This window comes from Callorhinus ursinus, unplaced genomic scaffold (assembly GCF_003265705.2).
Source record: "Callorhinus ursinus isolate GAN/ISIS: 27379988/994484 unplaced genomic scaffold, GSC_fseal_2.0 scaffold16, whole genome shotgun sequence".
NCBI classification, from domain to species: domain Eukaryota; kingdom Metazoa; phylum Chordata; class Mammalia; order Carnivora; family Otariidae; genus Callorhinus; species Callorhinus ursinus.
In genome coordinates, this window is record NW_027397078.1 from 30761672 (window position 1) to 30780180 (window position 18509).

The 18509-nt window shown below is 39.2% G+C and overlaps 1 protein-coding gene and 1 pseudogene across 4 annotated transcripts in view; one reads left to right on the forward strand and one right to left on the reverse strand.

The window, feature by feature from the left end:
• The window catches only part of REPS2 (RALBP1 associated Eps domain containing 2), a 328460-nt gene that overhangs the window by 213215 nt on the left and 96736 nt on the right, over nt 1-18509 (reverse strand). For all 4 annotated transcript variants that reach the window (XM_073902042.1, XM_073902043.1, XM_025857570.2 and 1 more), the window contains exons 6-8: nt 15236-15374; nt 5516-5579; nt 2479-2621 (exon numbers count right to left, since the gene is read on the reverse strand). In XM_073902042.1, coding sequence (XP_073758143.1) covers nt 2479-2621; nt 5516-5579; nt 15236-15374 — 346 coding nt within the window. The remainder of the gene's footprint in view (nt 1-2478; nt 2622-5515; nt 5580-15235; nt 15375-18509) is intronic.
• LOC112812677 (histone-lysine N-methyltransferase SUV39H2 pseudogene) lies at nt 5827-7024 on the forward strand (annotated as a pseudogene).

Here is an 18509-nt window from a genome sequence, read left to right on the forward strand (position 1 = left end):
CCAAATTTATACTCTTCACCAATCTTATTGAAAACTGGATTAGATTTTTCTAAGACTGAATGTAGATCAGAAAAAAAATTGCAACAAAAGGTAAGCTTTTAAAAAAGCCAAGTGGGATACCATAAAAATGAACCCCCAAAATGAACAGAATCACTCATATATGCAAAGTCTAAAAGTACAGAGAAAACCTAGACAGTTCTGGCCATTTTCTTGAGCTATATACAAAAATAAACATGAGCGATAAACATTAAAAAGTTAACTGTTAAACCCGCAGGGTTTGCCTAAAATATACCATCACTGAGTTTGATGGGAGTTTTATGAGGTCTCTCATGGTTTTTGTTAGAACTGTATAATTATTATTTAAGATGAATCCCACAAGCTCTGGAAACGACGTGCAGTTTTGTTTAATTGAAGGGTATGTGATGAATTCTTCAGTTGTTTCTGTCTAGATGCATGCTGACAGCCTCCACAAAAGATCAGGAACACACACGGGGCTTCATTCCAAATGAAAGGAAGATGCCTCTTGACTGGCATTCTGTTTTACAGACTCCCCGCTACTGCATAAGCAAGGCAAAAGCAGCCATTTGCAGCAGTGAAGGAATCAAAGGAAGCTACTTGTCTTCTGTTAACACACTTTTTGCACAGGGCTTTCAGATTTTTTTTAAATTTTATCAGTAGCTTTTGAAACAATCCATGAAATACTTGGATACCTACAAAGTGACTCCTCAAACAAGGAGTCATGACACCTGGCAGAGGTTCCATGGCCATAGGGCATCAGAACAGTACAACAGCATTCATCAAGACCCAAAAACAGAAAGCTAAGTGTGGGTTGGGGAAATAAGGTTACCCAGGACTCTGCCCAGGGCTCGCAATAGGAAACAGTGACAGTATTAAATGTAACTAAATAGCCTGGGAGCAGACCTTTGCCCTCTGGTCAGCTGTTCATCCCCATGAAAGAGAGACAAAGCTCCATGTGGCCCTGCTCCCAGGAGAAGGGGCTCCTGGATGACCTGATACTGACTTGGTTATGAAAGCTACACCCTTGCCAAGATAGCCCCAAGGATGTTAGCTCTTCTTTGCCTCAATCCAGGAGGAACAGAGAGAAAAAAGATGGTGAGATAGTCACCAAAGTAGAAATAGAGCTGTTTGCCATGCTGCCCAATTGCAAACTGGTTCCTGGGGACCCATGAGGGTCGCCCCCAGCCTGGAAGGAAGGGTAGCAGGCTGGAGTTACATCCTGCTGCAGTCAGAAAGCAGCTGCTATTTGCAAAGTCTAAGCTCTGAAATTAGTAGTAGCCTCTACTGCCTGAACTTTCCCCTTCATACATTTTATGGAGGCATTTGGGGAAGATCCCAGAATGGGTCACTCTTCCCCCCAACATGTTTACCTGCCACTGGCACTGGCCACACACTTGGTCTCTTCCCTTTGGTTGAGCTTTGGCCCACTCACTACCAAATACAGAAAATGACAGACTTTTTATTTAAGAGTCAGAGACCCCAAGACTGACTTAGATAAGTCACTGGCCACTTTAAATCTAGTGTTGTTATAAGGGACAAGACATGAGAAACTAGGGCCTTTTTCAAATCTAAACACGAAATGTGTACTCTGTTAAAGACTATTCAGTTTCTTTAGACATTGCTCCTCCTTGCCAATAATCATCCATAACTAGAGGTCTCATGTTTTTAAGAGGCCTTCCCTAAAAATTGAGAAAGCTTATTGACAGCACCAACTGTTTCTGGACCCTTTCAATGGAAGCTATATTTCTCTGAGTAACAGAAATCGTTTTCAGTGCCCATTGCCTTTGAAAAGGGCAAGAGACACTTAATCTTCCAAAAGAATTGATATAAATGTTAGACTCACGATGACTCTTTCTTATTGAAAGGGTCTGGGGGTAATAGCTTTATTAAGGAGAAAGACAAAGAGTTCTAGTCCAACCTTGTGGTGTGCCAAATGTTCTATATCTCTATCTGATTGCAGTTACATAGATGTATACAGATGTAAAAATTTTTCAAGGGTACATTACGATCTCAGCGCTTTGTACATTTCCTGGCATGTAATTTTTTAACTTCATTAGGTATAAGAGTTCCATTCCATTCCTTTGCCCCAGGCCACTTGGGGACACTAGGATGTACCTAAAAATGCCAAGTCAGCACTTGGCTCTACAGGAAGATCTTTCTCTTCATTTTATATCAGCTAGGAAGTTCAGTACTTGCCTACTCCACAATTTTCATGAAAGGGTAAGTGACTGGTTCAAATCCATCCAGAGAACAATAGAATGGGAATAACAGATGACTCACACTTACCCACATCATCCCTATTACTTATATCGTAAGATGTGAAAGGCTAATATCGGTTAAAGAACTTTAGACACAAAAGACTCCGCAAAGTGCCTGGATACCACCTTAAGGCACAAAAAGTGCTTATAATAAGGCCTGGATGGAAAATGTCAAAGGTTTAGGACTTTGATGAGGCCTTACCTGCTTGCAGGTACTCTGGCTGCAGAGTCGGAGGCAGGCCCTCAGGTAGTGGGTAACCGTTTTTCCGAGCCACAATGAGATGAAACGCAGCACAGAACTCAGGCAGGGTCAGGGCTCCATCGCAGTCAGCATCACTAAGTTCCCTAAATATAACATGTCACAAGCACCTAACATGGGGCTTAGAGGAAAAGATACTCAGCCTCAAATATGCAAACATGAGGCACCTGGGTGGCGCAGTCCGTTAAGCATCCGACTCTTGGTTTCAGCTCAGGTCATGATCTCAGGGTCCTGAGATGGAGACCCATGTCCAGCTCTGTGCTCAGTGCAGAGTCTGCTTAAGACTCCCTCTCCCTCTCCCTTTGCCCCTGCCCCTTCCCCACCCCACTTGCATCTCTGCCCCTTCCCCACCTCAAATTAAAAAAATAAATAAATAAATCTTAAAAAAAAAATATGCAAACACAACTCCCAGGCTCTCTGGTGGTGGCCCTGCAAAGTCTCCAAACTCCTATGAAATCTCAGGGAGCACTTGGAGGACGATGGCTGATCAACAGCACTGGTACCAGCACCACTTTATAAACAAAACTTTACACTCTTCAGGTTCTCTGGCAGGTCTGTTTTACAACACTGAGCACACAAGACAAGAAACTATAGCACAAAAAGGAAAATAAGGCTCAGAATTCATTAGTCGACAGTCATTCAGTAAATGGGTGGTGTGAAGAGCTCCAGACCTGGCACTCACAATAGTCAGAGGAAGGGCTGGCCTCAACCTTTTTACAGTTGTCCCAGCCATTATACAGTTACCCAAGCTCAGAAATGAGCACTTAATTTTTCAGCTTTAAGGAAGAACCCTGAACTTTTTAAGTCACATAAATGTTGTATCAAAAATTTGCTTGATAGGGCGCCTGGGTGGCTCAGTCGTTAAGCGTCTGCCTTCGGCTCAGGTCATGATCCCAGGGTCCTGGGATGGAGTCCTGCATCGGGCTCCCTGCTCTGCAGGGAGTCTGCTTCTCCCTCTCCCACTCCCCCTGCTTGTGTTCCCTCTCTCGCGCTCTCTCTCTCTGCCAAATAAATAAATAAAATCTTTACAAAAATAATAATAGTAATAATAAATACTGGTTGAATTATGTTTTCAGATAAAACCAGCAACTTGGGAAGGCTGGAACCAGATAAGACAGAAAGGAAAAAAGGAAGAGTCTTGAAAAGGCTTATCTTTGCTTCAGTCAGTGTTTCCCACTGAAAGGCACAGACCTGTTTACTCAGCACAAAAGAAACCTATTTGCCAAAGTAACTAAGATCAACCAGTCTCTTAGGTGTATAAGACATAGATATAAAACCGTGCTGGAAAGGTATCACTATTTCAAAGAAGAAATACAGAAGGTAAGCTCCCTAACTTTCCTCTGGACCATTCACATTCTCCTCCCCTTCAATATTTAGAATACACCAGCCCTGAAAGCAGCTCCCCAGGGTGAGAAGTCAGGGAACGGTTTCAAACGCTGGGTGGAGAGAATACCATTCAGCTTTCATGGGTATGTCTCAACAAAAAGATAGGAAGCCTCATGCCAATAATGTTAAGACTGGGAATTCTGCCAAAACAGAGTGTCTTCTTTTCAAAATGATAATTCCTTCCCCCCCCCCAGCTTTAAAATCTAATATAAGGCTTGTTGTTAAAAAAAAAAAAAAAGAATTATGCTAGAATATATTGCTAAAGAAGCTAAATCCAGCTCAGAATCCCAGATACACTGGCACGCACAAGTGTTACTGGAATAGTTTTCCAATAAAATGCACAAAACATGACAAGCAATTTTAAATCCTGCCATAATTTTTGTAAATCCTCGTGAAAAAAGTCTTACATAAATATTCCAATGTTTTAATTATATATTTATATCAGCGTGGTCTCCCCTCCCTAGGCTTGAGGAAGAAGAGCCCACACACAGCCGGGAGTTTACAGAGACACCGAGCGTTCTCATAAACGCAAATCAGCCATCTGGACTGTCCCGGTACAGCCCTTCTGGAGCATGGGCTGCAGCCGGCACAGCAGCAAGATGCAATGCGCACCACAGCTGCAAGCCTGAACTAGGGCCCAGCTGATAAACACCAGCCAAACTGATGAAGCTCAGAGGCAGCTAGAATAGTCAAATTTGACTTAATTCCAAAACATTTGTGGACCTTCTGTTCACCTGGCCTCATAAAATATTTTAAAGAAGAGTTTTTCAAGATCCTCTGGTTACTTGCATCCTATCAAGTAGAAATATCTGAAAATAAAATTCCCAAGATGGGAATGCTCATATGCCCACACAATTGTTTAGACAGGAAAGGGATCTAGAGGAGGATAATAATTGTGAAATTAATTTTTAAGTAACAGCTAACAGATACAGTGCACCACACACTGAACATTGTGCTTTTCATATAACTTATAACTTATATATAATAACTTCTTTCATATAACGTATATATAATATAATAATATATATAATATAGTTATAATAACTTCAGAGCAACAAAAATCTTAAGTTCTATTCACTCTCTTAGTTTGTTAAAAAAACATTCAAGGGGCCCCCGGGGGGCACAGTCAGTTAAGTGTCTGACTCTTGATTTCAGCTCAGGTCATGATCTCAGGGTCGTGAGATTGAGCCCGTGTCAGGCTCCACACTCAGTGGGGAGTCGCTTGAGATTCTTTCCCTCTTTTGCCCCTCCCCGTTTGTGCTTTCTAAAATAAATAAATAAATCCTTTTTAAAAAAACATTCAAGGGGAGCCTGGGTGGCTCAGTTGGTTAAGCATCTGCTTTCGGCTCAGGTCATGATCCCAGGGTCCTGGGATCGAGCCCCGCATCGGGCTCCCTGCTCAGCGGGGAGCCTGCTTCTCCCTCTCCCTCTGCCTGCAGCTCCCCCTGCTTGTGCTCTCTCTCTGTCAAATAAATAAATAAAATCTTAAAAGAGAAAACATTCAAAAGATAAGACTTTCAAAATGCAAAAGTAGGAGCTAAGGAATGGGTATGTAATGACACTATAATACTAATATGGCATTAATTATACTTACCATATGTAGGAGAGTTCTGGAATGGAAAGCTTTGATTTGGTGAAGAAGTTCTTGGCCACCGAACCTGCCAAGAGAGCCAATGTTTAAATAAATCATTAATTACTTATCTAGAGCAGCTTTTATATTTATATATAAATGAATTGCCATTTTTTCATTCAGAATCCCTACCATATAACAACAAATGTAACATGTATTCATCAAAGCAAGTATAAATCCTATGGCTAAAAACAACATATGAACAGCTTTTAAAAGAATATATAGGAATGAAAGCTCCTCAAGATGGCGGAGGCTGGGGCTGAGGTGCGGAGGATATGGAGTATTATCTTGTAAAATGGAAAGGATGGCCAGATTCTACAAATACTTGGGAACCTTTGTAAAATCTCAAGTGCCCATTACTACTTCAACAGTTCTCTAATGACAAGCATAATTATTTATCTCTGGTAAACAAAGGCAAAGCAATATCTCTAAAAGACAATAACAAAGCTTTGAAACCTGCTGTTGCCAAATACATTGTAAAGAAGGCCAAACAAAGGGGAGCTCTGCAGAGATGGCAAGATGAACTCAAGAGAAGAAAGAATCATAAAGGAATGATTTTTGTTGAAAATACTGTTGACTTAGAGGGCCTACCTTCAGACTTCTACTACATTAATGAATACAAACCAGCTCCTGGAATCAGCTTAGTCAATGAAGCTATCTTTGGTTGTTCAGGTACAGACTGCTTCTTTGAGAAATATCCTGCTGAAGCTGGAGTTCTTTTGGCTTATAATAAAAACCAGCAAATTAAAATCCCATCTGGTACCCCCATTTATGAATGCAACTCAAGGTGTCAATGTGGACCCGACTGTCCCAATAGGATTGTACAAAAAGGCACCCAGTATTCTCTTTGCATCTTTCGAACTAGCAATGGCTGTGGCTGGGGTGTAAAAACCCTTGTGAAGATTAAAAGAATGAGTTTTGTCATGGAATATGTTGGAGAGGTAATCACAAGTGAAGAAGCTGAAAGACGGGGGCAGTTATATGACAACAAGGGAATCACATATCTCTTTGATCTGGATTATGAATCTGATGAATTCACAGTGGATGCAGCCCGATATGGAAATGTCTCTCATTTTGTGAATCACAGTTGTGACCCAAATCTTCAGGTGTTCAATGTTTTTATTGACAACCTTGACACCCGTCTTCCCCAAATAGCATTATTTTCCACAAGAACCATAAATGCTGGAGAAGAGCTCACCTCTGATTATCAAATGAAAGGTTCTGGAGATATATCTTCAGATTCTGTTGACCACAGCCCAGCCAAAAAGAGAGTCAGAACTGTGTGCAAGTGTGGAGCTGTGACTTGCAGAGGTTACCTCAACTGAATTTTCAGGAAATAGAGCTGATGATTGTAGTTTTGTTTTTTTCTAATGTTAACATTTCAAAAAAGTATTTGGGACTCTTTTCATATTATCAAGATTATATGCTATGTTAATTTACAGTTCATATTTCAAACTATTGGCCAAATGTATTACTGATGCTTCTGAAGAGAAGAACACAGGGTCACACAGACTAATTTGAAATACACATATTTAGTAATTAGATACCAAACATGAAAACTATTTACAGATGAGCATATACATACATAAAAAGGCTGTGTGAATAAAGAAATGCCTCCTTCAGTGTTTAAGCATTGAACTGATAGCGTAACAGTCACTAAGATCAAATATTCAACCTGCGTACACCTTGAATTTAGAGAAAGTTAATTCAGTTTGGGCAAATATATACAAGTGCTATTCTGTTATGTTGTCATTCCCATTATTACTCACTGTACTTGTATTTGAGACAAACAGATGATACTATATACTATTTTCCTACTTTCATTAAAATATTGGGTCTTACTCATACATAAATTTAAGGTTTAAAATTAAACATAAAAAATTTAATTACAGCTTAATTCATATTTTGAAGCAATCTAGACTGTTATGAGGCATGTATGTCTGAACCAGTAATTCTTAAAGACTTATTCCCTTAAAAGAATAATTTCCAAAAAGCTCTACAATTCTAGAATGGCTGGCCATTATGCTGCTTCAAAAGGCTGGGGCAATAGGACCACAAGAGGGTTTTTGGAGTGCTGGGCAGAGGGAAGGGAGCACTTGAAGGGCCCCTCTTAGTAACATGAATTAAGAGATCCATGTTGAGTTCCTCTGGTCTAAACATAAACAGCAAAACAAACTATCCCTGAGTGCAGTTGCTCCTAACAATAATGTTTCATACAATACATTAATATTACATTTTCTGAATTTCAGGCAGTTTTAACATTTCCACCAAATTTAATTATTTCTCTATTTCCTGCAGGCTCTTAAAATAATCTATATTTTGGACTGATACTTATTTTTTATACATGAATTTTTTAAATGTGATAAAGCTAAACTTGGCTTGGCCAAAGTGTGTACCTGAATAATGAGAACTTTTTTTACTTGAACCATGAAGACTGAAATGGACTATATTCCTTGGTTTTTGTTTTCCTGCATAGTAAAACCCCAATCGGGAAAATAAATAAATAAATAAATAAATAAATAAAAATTATTATGATATGTGAATCACATAAATTCCTTCTTCATTTTTCCAAAAATCTGCAAAAGTTTATTCAAAATTCAAAAGACAAATTTCAAAATTATTAAAGTAAAAATCTGTCAAGCACTTTTAATGAAAGGATGAGAAAGTAATATACAATCATGGCAGAAAACAGCAAAAAGAAAATTAATACCATTAATCTTATCACACAAAGACATGGTAAAGAGTTTGGTGAAATTTAAGGTCTCCTAGTGGCTCTTTGAGAAACTTATCCAGGAACCTCTTGCTACTTTCTTTATCTATCACAAATTTACCAGTATCAATTGAAATCAAGTAATCATTCCATTTTACACGTTATATAGCTCCAAGTCCCAACTGCACTTAAAATGTTAGACCGATCCTTACCAAGATTGAAATTTTTTATGGTTTCAGCTCTAAGACCAATTTCAAAATTCAAAGGCCTCAATTCTAACACAAAGTACAGTCAAATCCAAGCCTCAAGCTCTAAACTGATTAAGTCAAAAGTCTTTCCTTGGCAATCACAAGTCTTCTAACTGGCCTTAAAACAAGGGATTATAATGGACCCTAGAACAGATGTATTGTCCTTTGATTAAATTATTAAGGATCAAAGGCAAAATGCCCTATTAACCAATGAGCTTTCTCTCAAAAGCATCCTGGGAAATAATGCTGTCACAGGACTGCTGGCCATCAATGCAGCCACCTTGTCAAACATTTATCAGAGATGTCTTAAGAGCCTATTTATCAGCTCTTTTACAGATATAAAGACATTCTCCCCTCAACTCATTCTTCTTTTTCTCCCTTGATATCCTTTCTTCAAATCACACTAGGCCCAAAGCCAAGCCAGAGACCCAGCCTGGCCTTCAGAGAGTAGAGAGAGACTGTTCTGGCATGGTGTCCCAAAGAGATTAGGTAGGGCCCATCCGGAAGCCAACAGCTAACAAATTCAGTCGTGCCCTGGCTGTCGCCTGCCAGAGAAGGAAGCTGATGAGAAAACCCAAGTGCTCCCTCCTTTGGTGCTGACAGATATTTAATCAGTGAAGGGGAACCCTCACCCCAGCCCTAATCCCAGCCAACTGAGAAATCCCAACCCAGCCTCCTTTCCTTGCTCTCTCCAGCCATTTTCAGACCTGCTGGGAAGCTTTATATGGGGCAAAAGAGGGAGAGGTGAGGTTTAAAAAAGTTGTCAGCAATCAAACATCAAAATGTGGATTCAAACTTTTTATTACAAGGAGTCTCTCAGCCCAGTAAAAAACAGCTATACATAGCATTGATGATTCAGTGATAAATGTTAACACAATGAATAGATAAAATCTTTTAAAAATAAAGACCAGTAACACAATATAAAAATGGGTAGAGCTATGACAGTTCACAGAAATAGATGCAACTGGCCCCCCTTTTTTTTTTTAAGTAAATTCTATCCCCAACAAGGGACTCGAACTCATGACCCCAAAATCAAGAGTCTCATACTCTTACCAACTAAGCCAGCCAGGTGCCCAATTGACTCTTAATCATTTATATATATAAAAAAAACCTCAACCTTCTTTGTAAGAGATCCATAAAATAGAGCCACACAAAGACATGATTTCTTGCCTATCAAATGGGGGAAGAATACAAAAGTCAGTGAACATGTAGTGATAGTAAGACTGTGGGAAAAATGGGCATTTCCTACAATACTGGTGAAATGACAGCACGGCACAACCCCACTAAAGGAGTGTTTTGCAACATCTAGCAAAATCGGATTATCCAAAGATACACTGACAAAGATATAAAAAGAAGTGCAGAGGGTTATTCACAACAAAAATATGTGTAAAAGCAAAAGACTAGAAATAATCAAATAAATAAATAAAATCTTTAAAAAAAAAAAAAAAGAAAGAATCCCGAAAGGAGACTAGCTAAATAAATGACTGCATATCACACAATCTAGTAGTACACAACTTATAAAAGCGAATGGGAAATATGTCTACATGCAATATGGAGTAAACACCAGGACATAATGTTAATTGGAACAAGCAAGGTGGAGAGAAGTATAAATTGTATGCTACCATTTATCTCTCAAAAGATGGGAGATAAGAATATACACACACAGAGATCTATTCACACATACATGAATTTGCTTTTACTTTTAAAAACAGACAACCCATAAAAAAGGGGGCAAGGAAGGAAAGGGCAGAGGGGATAGGAATAGAAGCTAGACTTCTTTGTAAATTGTTTTGTAGACTCAAATTCAGAATTGTGAAAATATTTTATATATGTATAAAACTAAATTTCAAAAACCACAATCCCTAAAAATTGAAATCAAAACAATTAAAGAACAAAGCTGGAGAACTCCCACTTCCTAATTTCAAAACCTACAATACTCAAGACAGTGTGGTATTGGCATTAGACTAAACAGTGAAAATCAGTGCGAAAAAATTAACATCCAGAAATAAACCCTCACATTCATAGTAAACTGAATTTTGACAAGGACGCTAAAACAATTAAATCATGGAAAGAATCATTTTTTCAAAAAAATGGCGCTAGGACAACTGGAGATGCACATATGAAAGAAGTAATTTTTTTTAAAGATTTTATTTATTTATTTATTTGACAGAGAGAGAGAGAGAGACAGTGAGAGAGGGAACACAAGCAAGGAGAGTGGGAAAGGGAGAGCTGGCTTCCCGTCAAGCAGAGAGCCCGATGTGGGGCTCGATTCCCAGGACCCTGGGATCATGACCTGAGCCAAAGGCAGATGCTTAATGACTGAGCCACCCAGGCGCCCCTGAAAGAATCAATTTGAACACCTACCTGATAATTACACACAAAAATTAACTCAAAATGGATCAAAGACCTAAATATAAGAGATAAAACTGTCATATATGTACCTTCTTAGAGGAAAATATACACATAAATTTTCATGACCTTGGTTTAGGCAATGATCTTTATGGCACCAAAAGCACAATCAACAAGAAAAAGATAAACTGGACACCATCAAAACTATAAACTTATGTGCTCCAAAAGACACTGTTAAAAAAATAAAAAAAAACAAGCCACCCATTGAGAAAAAAATATTTCCAAATCCAATATGTGATAAGGAACATGTATCTAGAATACAGGCATACCTCATTTTATTATGCTTCACTTTTCTGCACTTGGCAAATGTTGTTTTTTTTTTTTTACAAATTGAAGGTCTGTGGCATCCCTGTGTTGAGCAAGCCTATTGGTACCATTTTTCCAAAAGCACTTGTTCACTTCGTGTCTGTGTATCACATTTTGGTAATTCTTGCAATATCTCAAACTTTTCCATTATTATTATATTTGTTATAGTGATCTGTGATCAGTGATTACAACTCACTGAAAGCTCACATGATGGTTTGTATATTTTAGCAATAAATTATTTTTTAATCAAAACATATACAGTGCTTTTTTTAAGATACAATGCTATTATACCCTTAACAGACTATAGTATAGTGTAAATATAATTTTTATATGCACTGGGAAATCAAAAAATTTATTTGACATGCTTTATTGCAATATCCATTTTATTGCCATCATTTGGAACTAAACCTTCAATATATCCAAGTTATGCCTGTATATAAGGAACTCTTACCATTCAGTATTTATTTAAAATGGCAAAGGATTTGAAGAGACATTTCTCTAAAGAAGATAAACAAATGGTCGATAAGAACATGAAAGGATGTTCAATTTCATTTTTCATCTGGGAAATGCTAATCATAACCACAAAGAGATACTACTTCACATTCACTAGTGAGGTAGGAAGGACGGGGAAACTCAGGAGACGAGCTGATCAAAGTAAAGCCATTCTGGTTTTAGACTGACCCTTAACCTAAAAGTCAGCAGGTAGTAGACAGAGTCACAAGATTCGACTCATGGAAGACCACAACACCCCACCCCCTCTGGCAGTAAAAGCCACAAAGGCCGGACATTCTTAAAATTGCTCCCTGTGGGTAATTTCACAACCCTAAGACAATGGCAAAACTAACTACCCAATGTAAATGATAAACCCAAAGTTAAGGAGTAAGCCCCTCCCTACAGAGTTAGCTAATTTTAAAACTTATAAAACCCTTTCTTAGAAGCAAAGGGGGGGTCCTCTTCCTCACCTGGGAGAAGAGATCACTATTTTATCTGTGACGTAACTCCTTTCTCACTTCTAAATAAATTTTTGTCCGTTTTTCTAAACAGCTTGCTCTCGAATTCTTTCTCACACAAAGCCAAGAACACTCAAAGCAAGAGGCCTGAGGCCCTCCCTCTCAGGACCTCGGCCCATCTGGCATCACTAGGATGGCTAAAAGCAAAAGACAGATAATAAGTGTTGGTGAGTAACTGGAACCTTCATACGCTGCTGGTGGCAATGTAAAATGATGCAGCCACCATGCAAAACAGTCTGACTGGTCCTCAAATGATTGAACACAGAGTTACGATTTGACCCAGCAATTCCACTCCTAGGTACATATTTAAGAGAAATAAAAACATCCATCCATACAAAAACGTGCACACAAATGTTCTGAGTAGCAATTTTCTTTTTTTTTTTAAGATCTTTTTATTTATTTGAGAGAGAGAGTGAGAGAGTGAGGACGAGAGTGGGGTGAGGAGCAGAAGGAGAAGCAGACTCCCCACTGAACAGAGAGCCCGATGCGGGGCTCGATCCTGGGACTCCAGGATCATGACCTGCGCCGAAGGCAGCCACTCAACTGACTGAGCCACCCAGGCACCCCTGAGCAGCATTATTCTTAAGAGCCAAAAAGTGGAAACAACACAAATCAAGTGCCCATCAACTGATGAATAAATAAAAAGTAGTATATCTATACAATGGAAATTATTCAGCCATAAAAAAGCAATGAAGTTCTAGTACATAGTACAACCTGGATAAACCTTAAAAATATTATGCTAAGTGAAAGAAGTCAGACACAAAAAAAGACCACACATTATATGGTTTCATTTATAGGAAAAGCCCAAAATAGGTGAATCTTTAGAGAGAAAAAGTAGTTTAGTCATTATGTAGGGCTGGGAGGTGGGGAGAGCAGGAATGGGGAATAATTACTAATAAGTAGGTGTTTGTTAGGGGGTAATGAAAGTGTTCTAAATTCAGATTATGAATATACTCTGTAAATACACGAAAACCACTAAACTGTACACTCTACAGGGGTGAATTTTATGGTATGTTACTATCTCAAAAAAGATGTTTTTTTAAAAGAGACATCACCTAATTGCAATATATGAACCCCTCTTGACCTTAAACAAACTAAACTGTTTTTAAAAGGCATTTGTGAGACAATCAGGGAAATCTGAACAAAGACTTGATAACATTAAGGAAATGTGTTTTGTATTTTTTTTCATGTGTGCCAATGAATTGCGGTTATGTTTTTAAAAGAAGTCTTTCTTATCATTCGAGATATGACCTCAAATATTTTCAAATGAAATGATCTGATAACTGCTTCAAAATCATCTGGGCCGAGAGAGGATACAGACAGAACAAAATCACTGGTGCTGTGTAATAGGTTACAGAGGGGTTTGTTATACTAGCCACTCTAGTTGTATCCGTATTTGAAATTCTGCAAAATAAAAAAGTTAAAATAAAAACACTCTTAACAGGGGCGCCCGGGTGGCTCAGTTGGTTAAGCGACTGCCTCCGGCTCAGGTCATGATCCTGGAGTCCCGGGATCGAGTCCCACATCAGGCTCCCTGCTCAGCAGGGAGCCTGCTTCTCCCTCTGACCCTCTTCCCTCTCTGTCTCTCATTCTCTCTCTCTCTCAGATAAATAAATAAAATCTTAAAAAAAAAAAAAACACTCCTAACAGCTACCCATTTGTATTTGTCTACTTATACACATATATTATGAAGAAACTCACTTAAGGGGTGGCTGGATGGCCCAGTCGGTTAAGCGTCTGCCTTCAAACTCAGGTCCAGGGTCCTGGGATCGAGCCCCACGTGGAGCCCCATGTCTCCCTCTCCCCCTCGGACCCCCTCCAGCTTGTGCTCTGTCTCTAATAAATAAATAAAATCTTTAAAAAAATTTAAAAACTCACTTAAGCAGTGGGTAAGGTTAGCAAATGGTCAATCCGGGTTTATGCTTATTTTAAGTCCTGTTGTCAACATGAATTTGTTGTATCTACAATGTTCTCCTTTGAATAAAGGTATTGCATCAATTAGAAAAATTATGTCTGAATTTATACAAGTATATTTCAATTACACACCTTATTTCTCAAGAGAAAATTAGTCCACATTCAGTATGTCAGGTTACAGTTATTGAGGGCATATTGTTATTCTTCAAAATTGAAGTACAAAAGGAAAGTTTTATGAATTTTTCTTCCAGACTCTACTATTTCACTGTTTAGTCTTCAGTCCAGGAAAATGCACATAGGAATTAAATCAATTTGTCTCAGTTTGAATTTTACATGAGAACTCAACAGGAATACATATTTAGAAGACAACCCAGAAGAACAGACATGTGGACATAAAACTGCTGGCCCATTTTCCTCCCATATTTTAATTTCTCTCAGAAAATCCAGAGGAGAAAGACTTGAGCCAAAGAAAACGAGCATGAATTTGGACTTCTAAAGCATACATAACAGTAAGAGACTTGTGACACTAAATCTTTAGAAGGCTACACTACATCTTTGCTCTAATATGAATAAGCAATTAAAGAGGTCGTCGTGGTGCCACAGTCTACCATTTCAAGAACTGCTCCAACTAATAAGGCACAGGTCTAAACCAGGTTCCCCCAAATTCCCATTTAAACCTTTGAAACTGAAATATAATTTTCCAAATGTCATTGCCAAGTATTTTTCTGCATGGTTTATAGCTGATAAGAAATTCGATCTTAGGGGCACCTGGGTGGCTCAGTCAAGTGGCTGCCTTCGCCTCAGGTCATGGTCCCAGGGTCCTGGGATCGAGCCCCACATCGGGCTCCCTGCTTTGCGGGGAGCCTGCTTCTCCCTCTCCCACACCCCCCTTGTATTCCCTCTCTCGCTGTCTCTCTCTCTCTCAAATAAATTCTTTTAAAAAAAAAATTCAACCTTAGAGGAAAACAAATCAAAATCACAGAGGTTGTCACATTGATTTTGTGTGAACTATATCTCAAGATGTGTACTGTTACCTATCTGAGACAATGATCTGGGACCCATGTCTTCACCCATCAGACTTAGTTACCTGAAATGAAGGAACTCGGGTCAGGCTGAAGGGATCGGAACTGATTGACATAGTACTCTCGCTGTTCTTCTGTTATCCGCCAGGGTTCATCTGGGTAATTACTGTTGTTATCATGTGGTTCTCTCTCCACGGAAAAGGACTTTTAAAAATAAATAAGCAAATGCTCAGAGGTAAAAATATAAAACATCAGTAAAAGTTATCATGCATTATACTTATTTTTTTCCTCAAGAAAATACATTTAAACACCTTGTAACTAGAACATAATTAGAACATAAAGTTCTACAGGGCAGATATCATACATTATATTTTTTTTGTATACCTCAAAGTTGTTAACAGGACTGAGCTTGAAATACTGAACACTTGATGAATGATGAAAGTTTTTCCAATGTGATGAAGAAAGAGGAAAAAGGACAATCATTCTTTTTAAACATTTTATTTATTTATTTAGAGAGCGGGTGTGAGGGGTGGAGGGATTGAGAGAGAGGGAGTGAGAGAATCTTAAGCAGTCTCCACATCCGGCGTGGAGCCAGACTCGGGACTCAATCTCACAACCCTGAGATCAGGACCTGAGTGAAATCAAGAGTTGGGATGCTTAACCAACTGAGCCAACCAGGTGCCCCAAAAGGACAATCATTCTTATCTTCAAATATTCACATTTTTATCCTTTTAGATTAGTTGAGTAGGCAGCAAAATAATCTAGATTTCTTTTAAACCATTTTTTTTAAATCTACAAAAGCTATAACCACGTCATCTTTTTTCTGAGGCATTCCCATTGTATAAATCTGGGAATCAAAAGTTCCAATTCCCAATTCCACTTCCCCAGGTCCTACTCGAGCGGCAAGTCAGGATCACAGAATCTCTTGTTCCGCATTTGTGAACTATGGATAATACTTGGTAATAGAACTGGGTGGGGAGAACTGCTCATGGGACCCCACCAGGGTAACATAACAAGGGGTGCATCAGACCTGCCACTAGGGGGCATGCAAGGCAAATGTGAGGATTTAAGGATACAGAGAACCAGAAAAATAGTTCAGGTAAAAGACTATACTAGGCATTGAGGAAAGAAGCAAAACTGGTGATTCTGGAAGGAGTAGCCTAGGGCTTTGTTCCATCCCTCCCATCTACCCAAAGGCTAAGGTGCTACTTGCCAAGGGCCACCTTCACGGAACCAAGAGGTAAACACAAGCAGCATGATCCTTTAGGACAAAAGGAAACTAGGAAAGAAAAGGAGAGGTTATGACTGCTAATAAGCCACCAAGTTGCCTGCTTCTGCACACACTATCAAGAAATTAATCATTAGGGGCGCCTGGGTGGCTCAGTTGTTAAGCGTCAGCCTTGGGCTCAGGTCGTGATCTCAGGGTCCTGGGATCGAGCCCTCCATCAGGCTCCCTGCTCCTCGGGAAGCCTGCCTCTCCCTCTCCCACTCCCCCTGCTTGTGTTCCCTCTCTCTCCCTCTCTCTCTCTCTCTCTCTGTCAAATAAATAAATAAAAACATCTTTAAAAAAAAAAGAAATTAATCATTAGGAGGGCATTCTACTCGCTATCCCTAGAAAAGACAGCCGACCACCTCTGCACCCTTCCTCCCACCCCAACACACACACACACCCATTTCCAGCAAGTAATTCTTTTCAGGAACACCCAGCTCCCTCCTCTGTGGACTTTCAAAGATGAAATATGACTATAAAATGTTGAGCTGTGATATAACCTTGAGATTCCATTTTGAAAGTTTTCATACTAGGTGAGTTTCCACTAAACGTAGATCAAACCATTTTTAAATGCCCCAGAAGCCACTAATCATTAGTTAATATCTTAAATTCATAGAATGCTTTCAAATTTACAAAGCACTACACACACCTATCTCATCTGAGTATCTCAAAACCTTTGAAAGGTAGACATAGCAGGGATTATTATCCTTTTCCCAGATGAGGAAATGAAGGCTCATACAACTTAAGAGATGAGTCCATATCCTTCATTATTTGCAATCAGCATTACTGCATTATTGCAGTCAGCAAGTAATTACCCCCTCTGTTTTATCTGTTGTTCAAAGTCAGCCTACTCCGTATCAGGCCTTTTTTAAATTGAGTTGCATCAGGGACCTTGAGAACATGATGCTAAGTGAAATAAGTCTGACATAGAAAGACAAATACTGTATGATTTATATGTGGAACCAAAAAAAAAAAAATCAAACTCACAGATACAGAGAACAGATCGGTGGCTGTCAGACGAGGGGGGTGGGCAAAATGGGTAAAAGTGGTCAAAAGGTACAAACTCCTGGTTATAAGATAAATAATCCTAGGGCTGTAATGTAAAGCATGGTGACTACAGTTAATGATACTGTGTTATATGTATTTAAAAGTTGCTAACAAAGTAAATCTTGAAAGTTGTCATCACAAGAAAAAAATCTGTAACTATGTATGATGATGGATGTTAACTAGACTTAGTGTAGTAATCATTTTGCATTATATACATATATCAAATAATTACACTGCACACCTAACTAATACAATGTTATACATCAATTTATCTCAATTTAAAAAATAAATTTTTAAAAACTGAGTTGCATCCAAGTTGTTTAACTGTTATCGTTCTGGTAATAAACAAGATAAATAAAGCAAGCAAGGCTACAAGTCAGTCTAAGCACCCGATGGACCACACAATTTTCCAAAACACTCGAGCCAAATTCAAAGGCTCCACACTAGCACTCTCTGAACAAGCCCAAATGTCTGACCAGGTTGCAGGGGCAAAATCCAGGACAGAGGGCATCAGTATGCAATGGATTGGGTTCCTGGCCAAATTATAATGTGTAGAGCTCCCAGGAACATTGTCCTTCTGGTTGGCACTGAATGAAACAGCTGCAGTAAAGGTATCTAAAAAGCTGGGCAAGGACAAGACACAAGAATGGATGTTTACGACTAATCGATAAAGCGGACAGAGACAGTTCACAAACCCGGCAGGACACTTGTGAAAAGCTGTGTCCCACTGGCCACCCTGCGAATGAAGGCACGAAAATCTCTGTGCTGGGTGTTGGCTACTGCATTCCTGGTTCTGATACAGAAGCTACTAGTCCCCTAGAATACACTCCTTTCCACCTGGACCTGAAGCTGCCATATCCAGTTGTTGTTGTTATGTCAGCCCGTGTTTGTTCTTTCTCCAGTCCCATGACTACCTGCTCACTCTGTTTCCTCTCACACATTATCTCACTCCCGACTGGCGTCAGTGGCCTCTTAGCAGGTCTCAAGTCTATTCTGGCAGCAGGGTTTTTAAAAGCCTACAG